The sequence below is a fragment of the Pediculus humanus genome, genomic scaffold (assembly GCF_000006295.1).
Source record: "Pediculus humanus corporis 1103172108293 genomic scaffold, whole genome shotgun sequence".
Lineage (NCBI taxonomy): Eukaryota > Metazoa > Arthropoda > Insecta > Psocodea > Pediculidae > Pediculus > Pediculus humanus.
In genome coordinates, this window is record NW_002987862.1 from 2,710 (window position 1) to 23,819 (window position 21,110).

Sequence of the window (21,110 nt, forward strand, 5' to 3'; positions counted from 1 at the left end):
AAAGACACTATTGCCTCCTATACTTATAAGTATTTTTAAAATTTAATTATTTAACTTGCTTTGGGGTTTTTTCTGGAAATAAAGTAAATAAAAAAATTTTTTTAAATATTTTATCATTTCTGTTATGCAGAAGGAAAAATTTATTAATTTATTTTAAATTAATTTAATTTCTGTGAGTGTTCTTAAAACTTAAAAAAAAAAAAAAAATAAAGTTGGTACTGGTGAATTTTGTCGTGGCATTAATTTTGTTAGAAGTTTGATGACTATTAGGATTTGATCATCAGTTTTTGTTTAAAATGGTAAGTCATTATAAAATGCATAATTTTCACCCGCCGGCTTGAAATAACTAAATTATTATGGGCATTATTTATTTTTATTTACATTGTAAATATTCTAGGGGCAAAACCAATCAGGAGGAACGGGTTCTGGGGGTGACAAAAAGGATGATAAAGAAAAGAAAAAAAAATATGAGCCCCCTATTCCAACTAGAGTGGGGAAAAAAAAAAGAAAAACGAAAGGACCTGATGCAGCATTAAAACTTCCTCCCGTAACTCCTCATACCCGTTGTAGATTAAAATTACTTAAATCTGAAAGAATTAAGGATTACTTATTGATGGAAGAGGAATTCATTAGGAATCAAGAACGCCTTAAGCCTCAAGAAGAAAAAAATGAAGTTAGCATTCCTTTAATTTTAATTATTACTTCCTAATTTTTACTACAATAAATAAGAATATTTTTAAGAAAATATTTATGTGTAATATTTACATTTTAGGAAGAAAGATCTAAAGTTGATGAATTGAGGGGAACACCAATGTCTGTGGGAACATTGGAAGAAATAATTGATGATAATCATGCTATTGTGTCAACTGCAGTTGGCAGTGAGCACTATGTTAGCATTTTTTCTATAGTTGATAAAGATCAACTTGAACCTGGTTGTTCTGTACTTTTAAATCATAAAGTAACTATCATTTAAATATTGAAATTTTTATTCTTTCAATAATGATCGATTACTCAAGAATCGTTTTTTACGTTTTCACATAATTTTTAGGTTCATGCAGTAGTCGGAGTTTTATCAGATGATACTGATCCTCTAGTTACTGTTATGAAATTAGAAAAAGCTCCTCAAGAAACATATGCTGATATAGGAGGATTAGACACTCAAATTCAAGAAATAAAAGAGTCAGTAGAACTTCCTTTGACTCATCCAGAATATTACGAAGAAATGGGGATTAAGCCTCCGAAAGGTGTAATTTTATATGGTCCCCCAGGAACAGGAAAAACTTTATTGGCTAAAGCTGTAGCTAACCAAACATCTGCCACTTTCTTAAGAGTAGTCGGCTCAGAACTCATTCAAAAATATTTGGTTTGTTTCTCATTAATAAAAATTGATTTACTTTTTGGTTAGAAAATTTCTAATTAGAACTAATTGTAATTTCCTATATTGAATTAATAGGGAGATGGTCCAAAACTTGTAAGGGAGCTTTTCAGAGTAGCTGAAGAACATGCACCTTCGATTGTTTTTATCGATGAAATAGATGCAGTAGGAACTAAACGTTATGATTCTAACTCAGGGGGTGAAAGAGAAATACAAAGGACTATGCTGGAACTTTTAAATCAACTTGATGGTTTTGATTCTAGAGGAGATGTTAAAGTTATTATGGCAACAAATAGAATAGAAACATTGGATCCAGCTTTAATTCGTCCTGGAAGAATCGATAGAAAAATAGAATTTCCTCTTCCAGATGAAAAAACGAAAAAGAGAATATTTAACATTCATACATCGAGAATGACATTAGCAGAAGATGTTAATTTACAAGAATTGATAATGGCCAAAGATGATCTATCTGGGGCTGATATAAAAGTAATTTAGAATAATATTATTAATTGTTTTAATTATTTGAATTCAGTACTAAAATTAATTATTATTTGTAAAATTTTCAGGCCATTTGCACGGAAGCAGGGCTTCTTGCCTTAAGGGAAAGAAGAATGAAAGTAACAAATGAAGATTTTAAAAAATCTAAAGAAAGTGTTTTATATAGAAAGAAAGAAGGTACACCAGAAGGATTATACTTGTAAAGAATTCAATAAAAATAAATTGCTTAAAAATAAGTATTGAACTATAATTAACCTTTAATTTTTTTATTAGTGTTTTTTTATTTTTCATTTAAATTGTTTTTTTTTTTTATTAATTTTTTTTTCAATTCTTAACAGTATAAAAAAAATCTAATTTTTGGTTAAATAATTTTTTTAAACTTTTTTTTTACAAATTATCTTTCCAGAATTAAAAAAAAAAAAAAAAAAAATTTATTTTGAAAATATGTCTATTATTGTTAACAAATTAGGATCTGTACTATTATCGAGTTTTTTTCTAAATGCTTCTTGTTCTTGAACTAATTTTTCAAATGATTCAGGATAAACTGTATCATTAACTGGTGTTTCACTATTTTCATGGGAACATATTAAACAAACTTTTTTAGAAATTTTTCCAACTTCAATTTGTGTCTGGGAACTTGTCGTTTTTAATGAATTCTCACACCTAAAAAAGAAATTTTTTTTATTAAAGTATATTTTATTGATTAATAATAATTGACACAAATTATTATACCTTAACTTTCCTAGTACTGTTCCCAATCTTTTACCCATGTTAAATCCAGCCGAATAACCTACATCAAAACCCTGTTGCAATGATAGGTCTCTTCCTTTGGCTACTCCATCTTGAAAACCTAACTGAAGGAAACAAAGAACCTTAAGTATTAAAATTTATTCAGAAAAGGAAAAATATGACATTATAAGGTTTTTTGATGAATGAATACCTTATATTAATCAGAATATTAATGAAATCATTAATTTCATTTTAGGGTATTAATTATGTTAAATATTAAATACAAATTCTTTTACAAATCTGAAATACATACATTTTTCATTTTATTCTGTAGCTTTAAAAAAAAATTGGATTCTATGTTGAGATCATCAGTTTCTGAATCACTTTCCTGCATTTTTTTTTTTTTTAATATTTTGATGTGTTATAATAATTTAAATATTTGATTACATTTAAATTGTGCTAAAAAAATTCTCTGCTATCTCGTATTTTTCATATTTTAATAAAACTAAAAATTGATGAAATCATCAACCAACATTTAATGCGAACATAACCTAAACTGGATACAAATATAATTGTAGCTATGGCGTCGGTGAGTAATGAAAGTATAAAAGAGGAAAAGGACATTAAAGTTAAAGAACAGAGTGAAGTGTCAGAAGATGCCGTGAGTGAAGTTTTAAATATAATTAAAAAATATCCTAAAGGGGCAAGTGACCATGAAATTCAATCCGAGGCTCCATCGCTAATACCCGAAGACAGGGTAGCTATACTTAATAAACTCTTGTCAACCGGACATATAGATTTATTTAATCAAGGAGGAAAACTTATATACAAATTTAAAGATGTTGCAAAGGGAGATAGCGTTAAAGGTGCTGATAATGAAGAAAAAGTTGTATATTCCATCGTTGAAGCGGCAGGAAATAAAGGAATTTGGATAAGGGACATACGATATCAATCAAATTTATTACCCACACAATTAAATAAAATATTAAAAGCATTAGAAAATAAAAAATTAATAAAGGCTGTCAAATCAGTTTCAGTAAGTAGAAAAAAAAAGCTAATTTTTATATCAACTTATATATTTTTTAAATTAATTCTGTCTTTTTTTTTCCAGGCTAGTAAAAAAAAAGTTTATATGCTGTATAATTTAGAACCTGATAAATCACTTACAGGTGGAGCATGGTACAGTGATCAAGATTTTGAAGCTGAATTTGTTGGAGTTTTAAGCCAACAATGTTACAGGTTTTTACAACAAAAACAAGAAAAATTAAAAGACTTTAATGGTAGTCCTCGACAATGGAAAAACATGTCTTATGCTTCATCGAAAGAAGTATGGAAGTTTATTTCAGAATTAGGAATATCAAGGGTAGAAAAAATTTATTTTACTTTTCTCTTTTTATATAATATCTTTCCAGAAATTGTACATAAGTTGTCTTTTATAGGTTATGCTTTCCGTAGAAGATATCGAAACCATTTTAGATACAATCGTGTATGATGGAAAAGTAGAAAAAGCTGTAGACGTTGATTTAACAAAGATTTATAGAGCAGTTGAACCATTATTACCTGCTCCTGGAATTGTGCAAACACCTTGCGGAGTTTGTCCTGTAAGTTCTTATACCTGTTTTTTTCTGTCAATCAAAATATAAAAACATTTTTCTAATTCTTATTCATTTATAGGTTTATCAATTTTGTGGTGATGTCGGATCTGTGACACCGAAAAAATGTGAATACTTGAGAAACTGGCTGGATTCTTAAGATAAGTTTTTATATTTATTTATTTTTTTTTTAAAAATGCAGACTGTACTTTATCATCATTCTACAATCTTTATTTTGAATCGAATATTAATAATTAGGTTGAGATTTTAAGGTTCGTTTAAGGTTTTCAGGAACATTTAATATAAAAAAAATTAAAAATACTTTTTAGCTGCAGGCAATTTATTATAAAGTTTTCTTTTTTTTTTTATATCAATACAAGCTATTCTATCAGTAAGATTTTTTTAATGGGCAAGAATTTACTGAAATATTTTTTCATTTATTTACAAAAATTAAAAATCATTTACGCCGCTTTCTTTCATGAATGTATCTATTTCTTGATCCAAATGTGATTTTTTCGTATTTGCCATGTATTGTTCTAATTGTTTGTCCAATTCTTCTTTCGTGGGAAGGATTACTTTGGTTTGACCTCCTCTTCCCGTACGACCTCCTCTACCGCCAGAACGACCTCTTCCACGTCCTCTCCTTCCTATGGATTGTGAATTTCTCATATTTTGCGAATTGACTCTTCCAAAATTTCCTCTACCTCTTTGTGTTCTGTTTCCTCTTTGATTCCTTCCGAATTTATTGCCTGGAAAAAAAGATTCTATCAGAAATGCAAGACCAAAAAAAAAAAATGATCAGGTACAAAGTATTACTTACCGTAATTATCCAGTCTTTGATTTCTACCTCCTAAGGCGGCGTTACGTTTGCCTCTTCTTGCACCGACGTTTCCCATTTGCTGCCCAAACGAATTCGAATTGAATCGTTTTTGTCGTCCGAAATTTCTTTTTAATCCTTGTCTGTTTACCGAAGGCGACCTTTGAACTTGTCGGTTCACGGAATTTCCCCTTACGTTTCTAGAAGGAGTTCTGGCTCGATTTCTGGAACGTGATCGGGAACGTCCTCGTCTTTGATTTGCATTGTTTAGGGATTGCATGCTAGCAGCTCTTTCTAATTTTCCAAGTTTTAACGATTGCATGCTTTGTGTTCTCTCTGTCATTGTCAATACACACACAAAAAAAAAAACTGAATTCGATTACACTTCATAAATATCATTATTATTATTATTTTTTTTTGAAATTAAATAAAACTTACGAAGGCTTCTACCTCTTGGAGCACCTCTCATTCTAGCACGGCGTGCTTTTAATCTTCCTGGGAGGGATAAACGATCGTGTATATTTGGGGTTATTGAGGGATTAGGAATTCCTAATCTTTGCCTTATGCTTTTCTGAAAATAAAAAATATCAGTTAATAATAATAATAATAATAATAATAATAAGAGAAAATAATCTGAAAAAAAAAAAGAAAAAAATAGAAAAAAATACCTTTTTAAGTTTTAAGGCTGCCATTGCCGATAATCTTTTTTCCATCTGCAAAGCTAACCTCCTATTTTTAGCAGATGCTTGTTGTTGGGCAGTATTCTTTGCTCGAATAGTCAAAACAGAAGCTTGAGCTGGCCTTGCCTTTTTTTGCAAGTATGTAAATCTAATTTTCAAGAATTCATTTTTGAGAATTAGTCAGTAAAGAAAGTCAAGGTAAGCCAACCAAATTATTATGCGACTCTTTTACAAAAAGAGAATCTCTTATTTAAAAAAAATTTTTTTTTTTTTTTTTTTTTTTTAAGCTTCTAAATAAGCAAATTTTTTTTTTTTTGTCAACTTCTCGACTAATGTCGTTTTCTCTCCATGATCCTTACACACTCCCGTTGTGAATTTGATGACATCCCTATTATTCTACTCGGTAAGAAAATCATGTAGCAAACTTCCTTGTGTCTACTTCCATGATGAAAAAGTATTTCACATAGATTTTGGCTTGACCCCACAAGATGTACATGTATGCATATTTTTCGATAATAAATAAGTATTAGGTTATTATAAAAAGCAGTAATTTATATAAAAGCAAACAAAGATTTTTAAGCTAAAAACAATTAGTTTGAGAGAATTCGATTTCAAATCATTAATCACATTGAGTTTACGATTTCAAATCAGTTACGTTAATAAGCAAAAATCGGAAATGTATTTTTATTAGTGAAAGTTTAAAACAGAAACAGAAAAAAGCCATGTTAAAAAAAGCTACTATTATTATTATTTCAAGTTGATATTAATAATAAAAATAAAACTAAAAAAAAAAAAATTAAGATCAAGATATTAAAATTTTTAAAAGAACCATCACAACAAAAACAGTTAAAACAATGATGTGCACATTATTGTTGTAAACTAAAATGATTATAATAAAGATGAAATTTTAAAAAACTAAAATTGTTAAAAAAGAGAGATTAAGAGCAAAGCATTTAATAAAATACAAAAATAGTATTAGTAGTAATTGAAATTACATAAAATATGCATTGTGTTATGTCATCTTGAAAATGGAGTCAAGTTCCAAAACTGAATTTACTCTCTTGTTTTCTTCTTCTACATTATGATAAATAATTAATTTAAAATATATATAAAAAATATAAAAAGATATTAATCGACCTTAATATTCGATATTTTAGAGGCCTTTATTATACATGTGTATTTAATTTGGTGGCTTAATTTTTCATTTTTGGAAATAATTAATTTTGGCAAATACAAAGTATCGCCCATATTGATGTGAAAACCCATTGGCATTTATTTAAACCATTTCATCTCACCGTTCATTAATAGACATCATAGTGGAGTTTACTCTTGTAGTAAACAAATCTCTGCTAATCAACATATCAGACATCTAAAAAGCGATAAAAATTATTATTATTATCATTATATTACTCGATGCAATTTTATTCTTGCGCAATTAGGTTTAAGCATTTGATTGTTAGTTTTCATTTACCTTTGAAGTTTTTTCGAATTAATCAAGTCAAAATTAATATAAGTCACTGTAAATATACATGCGATTGTAATAACTTTCACTTATTTATAACTTAAAAATATAAGTGGTCATTTTATAAAAAAAAAAAAAAAAACACTTTTTAAATAATGCAATATTGCGAAATTGTTCAGTCAAATTTTATATTAACTTAATGAGTTTTATCAAAAAAAACAATAAGTTCTTTAGTTTGTAATTATCTCAATCGGTGAAAATTATTAAATATAGAAAAAAATTTTAATAGTTCTAGAATAAAGTTCTCTGTGCCTGACACCCTGAAAAAAAAACAAAAAAAAAAAAAAAACACCTACACTTATAAAATCTCCACCTTAAAAAGTGAAGCCACAAAATTATATCCCTGATGAGGAGGGGAAAAAAAGTGGAGGGAAATTTGTCGCCACTTTAAAATTTTCTTTATGAAACAATCTTTGAAGGGAAAAATAAATTTAAAGTAAAATAACAGTTACTCGATAAACGTTTTTAGTTAAAATTGATGTGAAAATATTAAAAAAAAATTAAACTAGCGTATGTATTAAAATTTTTATTTATTTTTTATCAAGCAATTTCTAATCATTTGGCACAGTTGTAATAAGTATTCTTTTTTACTTCCTTTTTTGGTATTTTTAAGTCTTATCGCTTTTTAGTGACGAATGAGGATTTCATGTATTTTTTACACATTTCCGGCGAATTAATTTCCGTTTTCAAGGCACCCGTAATCGTATCGTAAAGATTTTTGCAATTAATCTGACGTTTTACTACTTCGCTTCGAAATACTTTTTCTCTTTTTACGTTTAGGTTCTTTTTCACCTTTCCTACACTTACTACGTAATCCATAGGCAAGTGATTCTTTACTCAGCAATTCATTTAAATATTTAACTTTAACTGATTTTTCTTCGATATCGTCCTCGTCAATACGTGTCATCGTCGAAATATTTCTATAATTCATTTTCGTTTCACGTTTATCAAAATATTCCATAGATTTAAATCGACCAAAATCTTCATATTGTAAAGAATCCGTGCCGTGTAACAAAAATCCATTTTTCCTTTCTAAATCTTCGCCATTTAAATACTTATCATATATTGCTAAAAATAATTATCGTCGGTTAAAAAAAAAAAACAAAAAAGGGATCCGAAAAAATTAATTTTTACGTTTTTAATTGCCACGCACTCATTGATGGCAAAAAAGTACAACAATATAATTTTTGATTTGATTTCAATACTTCTTTTTCCAATGCTGAAACACAAAAGGCATGAAATAATGTCGTGAGTATTTATTTTGTTTTTTTTAATCATCCCCCTACGGATTTATTTTCGAATTCTCCCCTCCCCCTCTCCCAAAAAAAAAAAAAAAAAAAAAAAAATGTGTCATTTTCACACAATTTTCTACTAACTTTTTTTCAATTGAGTCAATTCGGCAATCGGACATTTTGTTTTCGTTTTATCCTCTTGACAATTATTTATTTTACTTTCTTTACAACACAAGGCATGACTTTCCAAACATGAATTTAACTGACAACATTTGCATTTTTCAACATTCGTAGGATTTTTTTTCGGACAAATTGTATTATTATTATTATTATTATGACTATTAGTTTTTTCTTCTCCCTTGCACAAATGACAATTTTCCGTGCATTCGCATTTTTTCGGCATTTTTTTCGTTTCCGTTCCGTTTGTCGTTTGTATTGATTTATCGACGAAATTACAAATCGGCGGCATTTCCGTTTGTATTTTTTTCGAACACGTTTCTTTGAGTTCGTTGACGAGAACGGATTTAACATCTTTTAAAACCGTTTCCGGTTCCGTACAATTTTTAAACGAGTGTATACATTTTTTTTCTTTCAAGGGTGGAAAATTATCGTAACTCGTTCCGCAGTTTTTAACGTTCTGAACGGTGGCAACTAAAACCGATTTGTCTAAATTATTACAAGTGCAACTTTTAAACGATTGGTGGTCGTTCAATTGTGGGCAACAACGTGGAAAATTGTTGTCCCGGAAAAACCGATTCGATTTGTCGAGTCCCCGAAAACCTTTCTTTTTACACAATTGTTTGTGGCCCCCTCTCGCCGCCAAACACTTTACATGATTGTTTTTTAAAGAACATGAGGGTGGTTGAAGGGAATCGCAGGACGCAAGATCTTGATTTTTAGTATGACAAATATCACATGGACAATTTAAACATTTTGAGTTGTTGACGTCATCGTTGCACGTGTCGGGACATTCGAACAAATAATTTTTTTCGCAACAAAAACATTTTTTACGATTTTTAACATCGTCGCAAAATAAATAATTATTATTATTTGAAAACCACGGTGGACATTCTTGATTGTTCGGATCGAATTTTCCTACGTAGGGAACTATCGTACTCGGATCTGGAATACCCTGACCTGGAATTTTACAAAAAAAAAAAAAAATGACATTTTAATAAATATCTCTCATAATTAAAAAAAAAAATGAAAACAGGATGATGACAAACCTAAATACAAGCGATAACGCTTTCTCAAATTTCTAATTATATTTAAATCTTCGTTGTGCATTTCATTTTCATTTTCATTTAATCGATTCAGCCAAAACTGATTGAGTAAAAAATAAGGTTCGGATATAAGACTTGTACCAAAAGGACCTTTTACGAATTCTTTAATGTAAAAATATTTTTTCGTAGGTTCGTACCGCGAATGATTACATCCATATTTGTCTACAATTTCGTCTGCTATATAATTTGTCATGACATTTTGTTTATTTTCACGACTACTTATAATTTTTTTTTATTTATTATTATTATTTGTTTTCTTTTTTCCCTTTTTTCCTCGTAAGTTTCCTTTATAAATTACACTTTTGTGTTTTGAAAAAAAAAAAAAATCCTAAAATCCTTTCCGTACCTGTTAATCTAAAAAAAAAAAAAATTAAAAATTAACTTTCATGTTAGTTCGTTTCCTTATTAATCAGTTAAATTAAATTTTTTCTGTCGTCCTTTCGAAAAAAAAAATCAATTTTAAATTGGTTTGTTGTTTACAATATGGCAGCCATTTGTTTATGTTTTTTTTCCCTTTAAATTTCAATTTAAATTAAATAAATTAGTTTAAAAAAAAGAAAAAAAATTCATTCAACTTACGAAATATAAAAGTTTTTATATTAAAATATGTTAAGCTTCGTATTTAAAATAAAAAATACAATTCAGGCAGTTGTAATTTAATAAATTATCTACTAAAATACTGTATTATTATTATTATTATTATTATTATGAAAATTTGTCTTTTATATGCTATATATATATATACGCGTACGATTAATTTAATTTTTTTTTTATTACAAAGATGATTGCATAAATGTAAAAAATTTCAATGATTCATCACTACAAGAACATTTTCTACTGTTGTACAATCCTAAAAAAATTAAATTTTAAAAATTTTAATTTAATTTAATTAATTATTAAAAATAATAATAATAATAATAATAATTGAAAAAAAAAAAAAAACAAAAATGCTTACTTAGTTTCGAATGAATTTCTTTCATGACTTTTTCGTTAATTTTAAACTTTATGGAATTCCTAAAAAAAAATAAATAAAAATAAATTTATAGTCTAGGGGGAGAGGGGGGGAAATCGATTCGCGACATTTTTATTATTAAATTTAAATTTTTTTTCGTTTATGATACCCTCTGAGTTTATACACGGCTCCAACGTAGGCAAAAGCTTCCAATGAATTTTTTAACACGTCTAATGATAAATTACACGGGTGTAAGCGATCCAATTCTTTTTCAATTTTTTTTTGACTTGTTTCTAATAATTCTTGTTTTGAAAAACTTTTACCGGGTGACTAAAAGAAAAAAAAAATTAAATTAAATTGTGTTACATTATTAAAATAAAAAAATAAATTAATAATCGGGTACCTCTAATAAAATTTCCGCAACGGTGACGTAAGCGGGAATAAAAGAATTTAGAAAATTTAGACAGAAAAAATATAATTTTTTATTTTCTCCCATTTTTACATAATCGTCGTCGTTTCTTTCGGTAGAGATTATGCCAATCGATTTACAATCCCCGATTCCTTTTTCAAATTCCTTAAATAAATAAAAAAAAAAAATAATAATTTTTAAATCCCATAAAAAAAAAAAAATGTCTGACAGAACGTCATCAACGGTACCTTTTTTATTAATTTATTATGAATGACAAATTCGTATGAAAATATCGAACATAAAAATTCGTATTCCCTGAAAAGAATGGCTGAAATCGAAATAATAATTAGTAATAAATAAAAGTACTACAAGTGAAAATAATAATAATAATAACTCGGTTTTATAATGACTCACATTTTGATAAAATTGAATCTGATGAATGTACATCTACGATTTGAGAAATAAAACAAATGGGTATGAAATAATGGGAAATGGGATTAACGTAATTTTGTAATATTAAAACAGGTACGGCAACGTCTAGGGTGTTGTAGGATAAAAAATTTTTTTCCAAAGAATCACAAACAATTTTTGTATTCGATGTGACAATTTTTCCCAAATAAATTTTCTCATCGGGAGATACGAATATCAACGGTTTATGTAATGATAAATGGTACATTATGAAGTCTTTTGTAACATCTGTAAAAAATTATTTAAAAAAAAATTTATGTCATGCATGTAAAAAAAGGGCGAAAGTCATTTACGCCATTATTAAAATACAAAATATTCCAAAAGAATAGAAATCAATAAGAAAATAAATCCCACAAATATTAATTAAATAAAAATCATTCAAAATATTTAATATACCTTTTAAAGCTAATTTTGAACGATCCGTTATTAATATTTTTAATTGAGAAAACAACCATTGTACTTCTGTTGTTAGTTCGTTAACAGTGAGAGGATTGGAAGAAGTTTTATAATAATAATTTAAAATTGAAGCTATCAAATTGAAACAATTAACTACAGTCAAATCCCTTTGCTCATTAATTATAGAATAAGCTAAATTTATAATAAGATCATTTTCTTCCTTGGATAATTGTTGAAGATAAACAGGTCCCATACAATGTTTCGATCTATCAATTTTTGTCGAAAAATATTCTTTAAGAGAAATAGGTTCACCAAAATTCACATAAATATTTCCATAATTTTCATTTAAAATACTCAAAGCTTTGAAAAACCCCTTAAAGAAATAATAGTTATAGATAAAGATTGTTTATAATTTTCACATTATGAATATATATATTTTAATATTTTGTAACCTTTGTTGATTCTTTAGGTTTTGGAATTCCGAGGAGTTCATAAGCGAAAAGAATTTCTTCCAAAACTTTATCATAACTTAAATTAACTGGTACTATTGAAATATCAGGTACCAAACCGAAAAAGAAGGGTTTAAGTGCCATGGAAAGAAGTCCTGGAAAAAAAAGAAATCAATTGTTTTTAAATGGTAACTATATTACTATATATTTTTTTACATACCATATTTCGGAGGCAGTGACTTTGATGTTCTACTTCTTGTTCCTTCGATAAAAAATTCAATAGCCGAATCATTTTTAATAACAAGGCTTTGAACATATATATTAAATATTGTCGCATACAACTCATCATTATTGAAAGATCTTCTCATGAAAAAAGCACATGAATCTCTTAGTAAATTACCAATAACAGACATTGATAAAAAATCTAAAAAAATAAACATTTATTGTATTTTACATCTAATGATTGACAATATTCCATATTAATAAAAAATTATTTGATCTTCATAAAATTGATTAGAGTCACAAGAAAATGAAAAGTATAATTTGTTACCTATTCCAGCTGCTATTTTAGGAATATCAAATTCATAATGAAAACAAATATAAGCCATTAATATAAAATCACAATAACTTCTGTGAGTTGGTAGAAATAAAACTGGATTGCTTCCCATGTTTGATATAATCTTAAAAAATCAAAAAAAAAAACAAATTTATAGAAATTTTTTATTTAGGAAAAACAAAATTTTTTTAAATTTAAAAATTACCCTAAGAAATTTGGCCTCATTTACATAGATTGAAGTATATAATTTTTTAAAAATTTTAGCAAAAAAAACTCCAAACCATCTAATAACAGGCAGTTTGCGGTAGAAACCAATTTCTTCTAAAATTTCGTGAGCATTTTGGTATAAAACATTAATCGGAATTGAAAATTTATTATTCATCTAAAAAATGAAAAATAAGGTAAAAGTAAAATATTGACCTAGATATAAAAAAGTTAATGTAAAACTGCGAGTTTTTTTTCTTACCTCAAAAATTTTGTGTTTTAAGTGTGGACTATTAAGAACCATCGTTTTAATAGAATCTCCCATCAATTTTTCTGATTGTGAATAAGCGACAGAAGGATTCCATTCTCTGGAAGCCCACAAAATATCACTGGTACCTCTTCTTTCGGACAAAATATCAAAAAAATCAAAAAAAAAATTGTCCTCGTCTTTCCTTCCATTTTTAAATTCATCAATGGAATTTAAAGATTTAAAGCCGGTAGTATTCAAAAACATTTCAGATTCAATCATAAACTTAATTTAATAAAAGATAAAGAGACTTCTGAAACATTTTAAGTAATATTTAATTTAAAAGTTACGGCTTATATAATTTTAAATTAAACAGCCCTGACATTATTTGACAAGAAGAATAATTTTTTTAAGTTTGCGACAAAATTACCCGCCTTCTTAGTAACCCGACCGATGATTGCTTGTTATATTGAAAGTTAGCCCAATTTTTTTTTTTTTTTTTTTTTTTTTAAGAAACGATTGTTAGTGAAAAAAATTTATAAATATTTGTTATATTATTCAATAGTATATTTTAATGGAAAATAGCCGAAAAAGTAATTATCATTGCCTTATTTAAGTGCTTTCATTAATAATTAAAAATACACCAATGACGATGAATAGTTATTAGTTGTGGTTGTTATTTAAGTGAAAAGAAATTGTACACTCCCACATTCAACATTTTAAATGCCTTTTAGAAGTGACCTCAGCAAAAAAAAGTAAAATTAAAATAAAATGAATAAACAATTTTACCGGTGAGTAAATTTTTTTCTTTTTTTTTTTTTTTTTGAAATTTCTCGGGGTTCGTTTTATCATCAGGTTTTCCCATTAAATATATTAAATATTATTTTTATAGAAAAGAATATAAGAATAGAAGATTTCAGTGTGATAATTTGGATTATTCTTCTATCGATAGAGATATTATGTATAACGATAAAAATAAGTTAAAAAAGTCGATGCGTTGTGACAAGAAAAAATATGAATCAAGTCAAAATTCTTATTCTAATTGGCCTGCTCAAGCAAGACTTCATCCAGTTGGGCAAAGATCTTATTCGACACCTGATTCATCAATTTGTCACTATTCTGTTCCGCTGAGTTTTTCATTTGAGCCAGTTTCATTGCCTATTTATTCTGCACTCATTCAGCCTCAAAGAAATTGTGGAGTGCCTTTAGAAATTGAAAATCATTCCAATAAGTCGAAACATCACAAATCGAGTACCAAAAATAGAAGAAGTAAAACTAATTCTATAAATGAAGTACCTGCAATTTTTCATACTCCTAGATTAAGCAATGGAGATCAACAAGATTACACAAGTTTACCTCCTGTTAATTGTGATCTCTATGGTCCAAAATCTAGTGATAATGAAATTTTTTGTAAGAGACGATTTAGCGATCCTGGCATTGGACAAATGTCATCCGATGATTGTTCAAGCACCAGGTAAACATGAACAATTTCAATTATTAAAATCGTAATTTCTTTTTTATTACATGTGAATATATAAATGTATATATTTATTTTAGGTCTGAATGTAGCAGTAAATCTGCTGCTACTACAGAAGCAGGCTCTCAAGAATTTTTTTCAGTTATAAAACAAGTTAACGAGCTCAAAGAAAGTAATAGTCATTTGAGAAGGGAATTGCAAGAAACAAAATTGGAATTAGAAACTTTAAAAATAAATTCAAAAATATGGAAAACAGACTGTGAGAGTTTCAAACCAGGTGCCTTATCAGGTAATAAAATTTTCTACAGTCTTAATTTATAGTCTACATTTATTAACTTATTTTCAAAATTACTAGTTTGACAGGAGACCATAAAATTTGAGAGTACTTATTTAGAAAATATTTACAATGTGATACTTGTTAACCTATCATTTCATTTTGTTTGTGTGTTTCCCCCCCATTATCGAACTTGAAATTTGAAATTTTTTTCTTCAGATGCCATTTTCGAAATACGTAACGCTGTAAAACTTGGAGAAGAAGCCTTAATATCAAGGGTGACTCAAATGCTTGAAAAAACAACTCGAGAATTTAATGAGGTGAGCCATTGCCAAAGATTTTTTTCTTACTTCATAAAATATGCTAATCGATTTTGATATTAATGGAAAAAAAAAAAAAAAAAAAATTGACATCGATTACCATATTTGAGAGATTGAATGCTCATGCTTATTTTATTAAAAATTACAAAAGCCAAAACAAAAACAAATTTTAATTTTAATTTTATCAAATTATAATATTTACGAATCGTTACGAGAGTCCAAGACTCAAATTAAAAAAAAAAAAATGACCTTGTGTAATTAAAAATATGTTTTTTTTTTTTTTTTTTTATTTTGTTTTAATGTTTCGCTTTTGTAATTTTTTTTTTTACAAAAAAATAATTTTTGAACTTTGATCTCTTATGCGTGTGGAAACGTAATTTCATTTACCGTGACAATTTTTCGGTCAAGACAAAAAAAAAATTGCCCCCCTGTAAACACGTAAACACTCTTCATACGCAAATGCATTTGTTTAAAACAATTTTTTTTTTTTTTTTTTTTTTTTATTCAATTAAAGAGAGAGTGAGGAAGTGCGTTTTTATTTATGCTTCGTGTGCGAAAATTCTGTTACATAAATTTGCAATGTTATCTTAGGAAAAGGGATTAACGGTCAATTTTAATTTTTTTTTTTTTAATCCCTTTGAGAAAAATTTTATTAATTTTATTAATTCGATTTGAGTGAGGAAATCATTTATCGATAATGCGAGAGGTTGGTTGAGAAAAGTTAACGTTTTAAAAAAAAAACGTTAGTCAGAGATTCAATTTTTATTTATTATTATTATCATTATTATTATTGATTATTAATTTTTTCCGCTCACGTCATTCGTCGAAATCGGACCTCTTTTTCAATCACGTTTTTTTTTTTTTTTTTTTTTTTTTTTTTAAAAATAAAGAAAGGTGAGAGAGAGAGAGAAAATGGACGATGGTAGGTCCATCCATCGCTTTCCCTACCGCTTTCGATATTTATTTTCTTGTTTTGTTTTATTATTATTATTTTTTCGTTTTTTTTTTTTTTTACGATTTGACATTAAAAAATTTGAAAAGCAAAATCTCGGGGGGGGGAGAAAGTTTAGGGGGCATCCCTTTCCCCCCCCACCCCCCCGTCGTTTGAAAAAAAAAAAAAATTTCTTTTCGTTATTGGATTTTAATTTACACGCGTTAGTTTTTTTTTTTTTACTGAAAAAAAAACCGGTAAAACGTGAATTCGAATAATAATAATAATAATTGGATCGCGAAATGAATAGATTTTTTTTTTTTTTTTTTTTTTTACTACGTTTTGAAACCTATCATTTTTTAAAAAAATTTATTAATGATTTAATAAATTAAATCACTTTTCTCACGAACCCGAATTAATAAAACTTTCACGCGCGTTTTCGAAAACGTTTCTCGTCTTCGTTTTTGTTTTTTTTTTTTTTTAAATAATAATAATAATTAAAAAAAATTTATTAATGTCGAAATCCCCGCGCGCGGATCGTTGCGTAATAATAATAATAATAATAATAATTTCACGGTCAAAAGAAAAATGGAGTAAAGTAAAACCTTCGACGACGATTATTATTATCACGGTCAATAGGTTTCGATTAGGTTTTTTTTCGACGTCGACGTTCGACAATCGCACGTTGCGACAGGTTTTTCTTTTTTGGTTTGATTGAGAGAGAGAGAGAGAAGGTACGACTGCAACTTTTTTCTTCTGCTAATTTCGGTACCGGTTTAAACGTTTCCTTTAAACTTTCACTTCCTTGCCTTGATCAACATATGTGGGTTGAGTAAATTGTCGTCTCGTTATTGTATTCGTACCCCCCTGATATATCCCAAAACGTAAATGAAAATTAATAAAATAATAATAATAATAATGAAAAAATCGTGACGATCGTTCCACTTTTAAACGTATTTAAAAAAAAAAAAAAAAAAAAAATTTAAAACCGTGAACGCGTGCGAAAAAAAAAAAAAAACAACAACAAAAACATTGAGGGGGCCTTGACAGAAAAAAAAAAACAACGTAATGAACCGTATAAAATAATTTACGTTTAAAAACGTGTAAATTTTTTTTTTTTTACTATTGGTTGTTCTTCCTCCTATTATTAAATATTTACTTTTTTTTTTTTTTTTTTCGTTTTTGTTTGCACGCTTTTTTTAAAATTTTATTTTGCATTTTCCGCGATTTTGCCTTTTTAAGGTTTTTCTGTTTTTTTTTTTTTTTTCCCGAACGGTAGGAAAATTGTACGCAAACATTTGTACAATTTACGCACACAAGAATGTGATTGCTGCATACGCGTAATTCAATTCGACGCCATTTTTTTTTTTTTTTTCTAAAATAACTAACTGACAAGTTGAACTTTGATTTAATTATGGTTCGGAAGTGAATTTTCCACTTACGCCCCCCTTACAAAATTTAATTATTATTATTATTATTATTGTGTTTACAAGTTTCGAAAAAAATGTTTTTGTTGGTATACAATCGGGGTCGACAATGTTTTTTTTCAATCGAATTAAAACCTTTTAATGCTATTAAACATAACATTAACTACCTTTTTTTTTTTTCTTTCTTTTTCTTTTTCTTTTTCACCGTCTTTAGTGTTTTCTCTCTCTCTCTCACTCTTTACAATCAGACAATGAAAATGAAAAAAAGTCACGCGCATCTTCATAGGTGGTCTCCCGTTTGTTGGTCTCTCGTTTCCTCGTCACCACAGGTTGACATCAATTATTTATATACTCTCAAATGGTTTTTGTTTTCTTCGGGTTTGTTTAGGATTTTTTTTTTTTTTTGCCTTTTCCTCTCTTATTTCAATCTTACAAAGTTTGCCAACGTGAAAAGTGTTTACATTTTTCGGTCAGCCCTTAACACACACACACACACGAACTCCACGATGACATTTTAATTGGTTTGACGTCTTTTTTTTTATTTTTTTTTAAATTTAAAAAAAATTTTCCTCTTGGTGTACCTTCTTTTCTATCTCTCTCTCTCTCTTTTTGGTTTGCTGTTTTTTATTTGCTTTAAGTTTACGTTTGTTTTTTAAACTTTTTTTAAAATAAATTTTCCGGAGTGAGCTTTTTTTCGACGTGGAATGACTAGTTTCATTTTTATTCGAATAATTTTTATTTAAAAAAGATTTTGAAACATTTTCCTCGGATTCCTGAAGGTATTTTTTCGAGTTTGAAATAATAATAATAATTATATTCGTCGTAATTGGTTAGTGTTATTATAATGTCTTTTTCGTACGCACAAAAAAAATTGTTTTTTTAAAAATTAATTTTCTCTTGGGTTTGTCGAGAGAGGTTCGAAATTAAATTAAATTAAACTTGAATACGGTCCTGACTGTTTTTTTGATGTCAGACAAAGTTTCCAAGAAGAGCTACTCTCCATTAGCTCTATCGTTTTGTTGGGGATCGATGTGTTTGCACAAGAGATGGATGAAATATTAGATATCATTGGCTTCTTCCACTTCTCGAATTACTCGATGATGAGTTGAAACGACAGCCATTTTTCTTTTTGTTTTACAATGTTTGTCGTCGCCTGTGGAAACCTCTCGTTGTTGAACGTTCGTTCGTTTTTTTCGTCTTTTTGCTGTCTATTTTCGTCTGCTTTGAATAATTACCGTAATGACGTCCGTCCCTTATAAAATCGTTAACATAATTTTTAATTTTTTTCTTCGGAAGCAAAGTTTTTTGGTGTTGGCTACTGGCTACCGTTGAACCGTCAAGTAATAATCATAATAATAATAATTACGGGTTTTGACCTTTTCGAGATTAACAATCGCGTTGTTAATGATGACGTAATTACGTCCATTTAAATGTACGAATGAGAATTATGGCTGAAACGATTGATGTTCCTCTTGTAATGTCGGTGGGATCCCGACAAAAAAGAAAAAAAAATCTTTCGTCGTTTGTTTTGTTTTTTTTTTTTTTTTTGCTGTCGAACTATTCGAACGGCCAGCTGAAATCGAATTCGAACCCGAGTTTTTTTTTCCGATCGGCGACCCGAATATTTAGGTGTGCACATGTATACATATTTTTTTTTTAAGCGCAATAGGGGTAAACCGGTCGAAGGGTTTGAGGGAAATGAAGTAAAAATATTAATAATAATAATAATAAGTCAAAAGAGGGGTTGGTAAAAAAAAAAGAATATAAGAGAAAAAAACACGAACCTGAATCGGAATTGTTTACATATGCAATGAGGTAAAGAGAGAGAGAGAGAGAGAGAGAGAGAGAGAGAGACAGGAAAGGATGTTTGCTTAGCAGCCCCGTGGTAGTCGTCGGTATTCGAGATGAGTTGAAAATAATATTTTATTTTAAAGCACTCTTGAAATCCATTAGCGACCAAGTTGGTTAAATTTTAAAAATAAAAAAAAAAATAAAAAAAAAAAAGAATAAAGCAATTTCATGTCATTGTCACTCGACTATTAAGGAAAAAAAAGGTAAACCCCCCTTCCCCCTCCCCGTAGCATCCTTGTATTCTTCCGCCACGTAAATCCGTTTTTCCCCTCCCCCCTCGCCCTCTTAATTCGAACCTTATTTCAATGAAAGATTTTTTTTTTTTTTTTTGAACGTCCGGTCCCGACATTGTCGGGAAAATTTTTTTTTTTTGCCATTTTATTTATTTATTTATTTTGGAAATAGCCGAGAGTTGAAATGCATTCATGCTCACCTTTACCTTGGACGTGCGTGTGTGCGTGCGTGTGCGTGCGTAATTGTTTGACCTCAACCGAAACGTGGAAAATTCCTCACTTTTCAAAGTTTAGTTTTTTTTAAAAGAAGGAACGCGAATGACATGAACATGACCTTTTTTATCATCATCATCATACTTATTATCATTAGTTTTTTTTTTTTTTTTTTTGTAAGGAAAACAACAAAACGTTTTTAAAGTTATTTAAAAAAGAAAGAAAACTAAAACCACGTCGTCATTTTTCGTACACGCAGTTTACTGTTGGTAAAAAAAAAAAAAAAAAAAAAAAATTTGTCGGGAAATTTTATTATTATTATTATTCTAATAATCATTATTATCAATATTTTTTTTATTTTTTTTCCCCGGATCGCGTGTAAATATTTAAACAGTATTTCCCTCTCTCTCCCTCTCCCCCCCCCTTTCCCCCCCCCCCCGTAATCAATGAAAAAATATTATTATTATTAATTTTCAACATCTTTATCATTGTTTTTTTTTTTTTTTTTTTTTTTTTTTTTTTTTTTTTAAAAAAAAATTACAAAGGGAAAAAAAAAAAATTGGCGTTTTCCGTTTTTTGTTAAATTTTTCGGGAAATTAAAATTTCCGGAAAAAACAACCGGGGAGGAGGGGAAAATTTCCTTTCCCCCCCCCCTTTAAAATGGAATTTTCCTTTTCCCCCCCCCCCCCCCCCCATTATTATTACCCCGGTTTTTTTTTTTTTTCGGGAGGGGGAAAAAAAAAACCAAAGCCCTACCCCGTTTTTTTAAAAAAAAATTTCCCCCCTTTTCCCCTTTATAAAATTTAACCCGGGGGAAAAAGTCCTTTTTACCCCCCCCTTTCCCCCCCCCCCCCCCCCCGGGGGGCCCCCTTCCCCCCGGGCCAAAAAAAAAAAAAAAAAATTTGGAACCCAACAAATTTTCCCCGTGGCAATGGAATTTCGTTTTTTTTTTTTTTCCCCCCCCAATTCCCAAAA

At 28.4% G+C, this 21,110-nt stretch overlaps 7 protein-coding genes across 7 annotated transcripts; 3 read left to right on the forward strand and 4 right to left on the reverse strand.

The window, feature by feature from the left end:
• Window positions 1–296: 296 nt before the first annotated feature.
• Phum_PHUM546010 (26S protease regulatory subunit, putative) lies at window positions 297–2,076 on the forward strand (the record flags this gene model as incomplete). Its single annotated transcript, XM_002431703.1, has 6 exons — window positions 297–299; window positions 398–673; window positions 773–958; window positions 1,049–1,363; window positions 1,454–1,861; window positions 1,942–2,076. The coding sequence occupies 6 exons, from the start codon at window positions 297–299 to the stop codon at window positions 2,074–2,076; spliced, it is 1,323 nt and encodes a 440-aa protein (XP_002431748.1).
• Window positions 2,077–2,304: 228 nt separating this feature from the next.
• Window positions 2,305–2,924, reverse strand: Phum_PHUM546020 (uncharacterized protein; the record flags this gene model as incomplete). Its single annotated transcript, XM_002431704.1, has 3 exons — window positions 2,305–2,536; window positions 2,606–2,727; window positions 2,916–2,924. 3 exons carry the CDS (start codon window positions 2,922–2,924, stop codon window positions 2,305–2,307), a joined length of 363 nt encoding a protein of 120 aa, XP_002431749.1.
• Window positions 2,925–3,182: 258 nt separating this feature from the next.
• Phum_PHUM546030 (DNA-directed RNA polymerase III subunit F, putative) lies at window positions 3,183–4,354 on the forward strand (the record flags this gene model as incomplete). The annotated part of the gene is made up of 4 exons (XM_002431705.1): window positions 3,183–3,638; window positions 3,714–3,965; window positions 4,042–4,203; window positions 4,277–4,354. The coding sequence occupies 4 exons, from the start codon at window positions 3,183–3,185 to the stop codon at window positions 4,352–4,354; spliced, it is 948 nt and encodes a 315-aa protein (XP_002431750.1).
• Window positions 4,355–4,559: 205 nt separating this feature from the next.
• Window positions 4,560–6,195, reverse strand: Phum_PHUM546040 (uncharacterized protein; the record flags this gene model as incomplete). The annotated part of the gene is made up of 6 exons (XM_002431706.1): window positions 4,560–4,574; window positions 4,660–4,943; window positions 5,015–5,347; window positions 5,462–5,577; window positions 5,738–5,839; window positions 6,155–6,195. 6 exons carry the CDS (start codon window positions 6,193–6,195, stop codon window positions 4,560–4,562), a joined length of 891 nt encoding a protein of 296 aa, XP_002431751.1.
• A 1,742-nt stretch (window positions 6,196–7,937) lies between these two features.
• On the reverse strand, window positions 7,938–9,921 carry Phum_PHUM546050 (uncharacterized protein; the record flags this gene model as incomplete). Its single annotated transcript, XM_002431707.1, has 3 exons — window positions 7,938–8,281; window positions 8,590–9,582; window positions 9,672–9,921. The coding sequence occupies 3 exons, from the start codon at window positions 9,919–9,921 to the stop codon at window positions 7,938–7,940; spliced, it is 1,587 nt and encodes a 528-aa protein (XP_002431752.1).
• A 703-nt stretch (window positions 9,922–10,624) lies between these two features.
• Window positions 10,625–13,691, reverse strand: Phum_PHUM546060 (Dihydroxyacetone phosphate acyltransferase, putative; the record flags this gene model as incomplete). Its single annotated transcript, XM_002431708.1, has 10 exons — window positions 10,625–10,742; window positions 10,850–11,010; window positions 11,338–11,417; window positions 11,504–11,785; window positions 11,954–12,326; window positions 12,406–12,557; window positions 12,623–12,826; window positions 12,953–13,082; window positions 13,164–13,340; window positions 13,425–13,691. 10 exons carry the CDS (start codon window positions 13,689–13,691, stop codon window positions 10,625–10,627), a joined length of 1,944 nt encoding a protein of 647 aa, XP_002431753.1.
• A 710-nt stretch (window positions 13,692–14,401) lies between these two features.
• Phum_PHUM546070 (uncharacterized protein) lies at window positions 14,402–15,537 on the forward strand (the record flags this gene model as incomplete). Its single annotated transcript, XM_002431709.1, has 3 exons — window positions 14,402–14,883; window positions 14,967–15,175; window positions 15,380–15,537. The coding sequence occupies 3 exons, from the start codon at window positions 14,402–14,404 to the stop codon at window positions 15,535–15,537; spliced, it is 849 nt and encodes a 282-aa protein (XP_002431754.1).
• Between the last annotated feature and the right edge of the window lie 5,573 nt (window positions 15,538–21,110).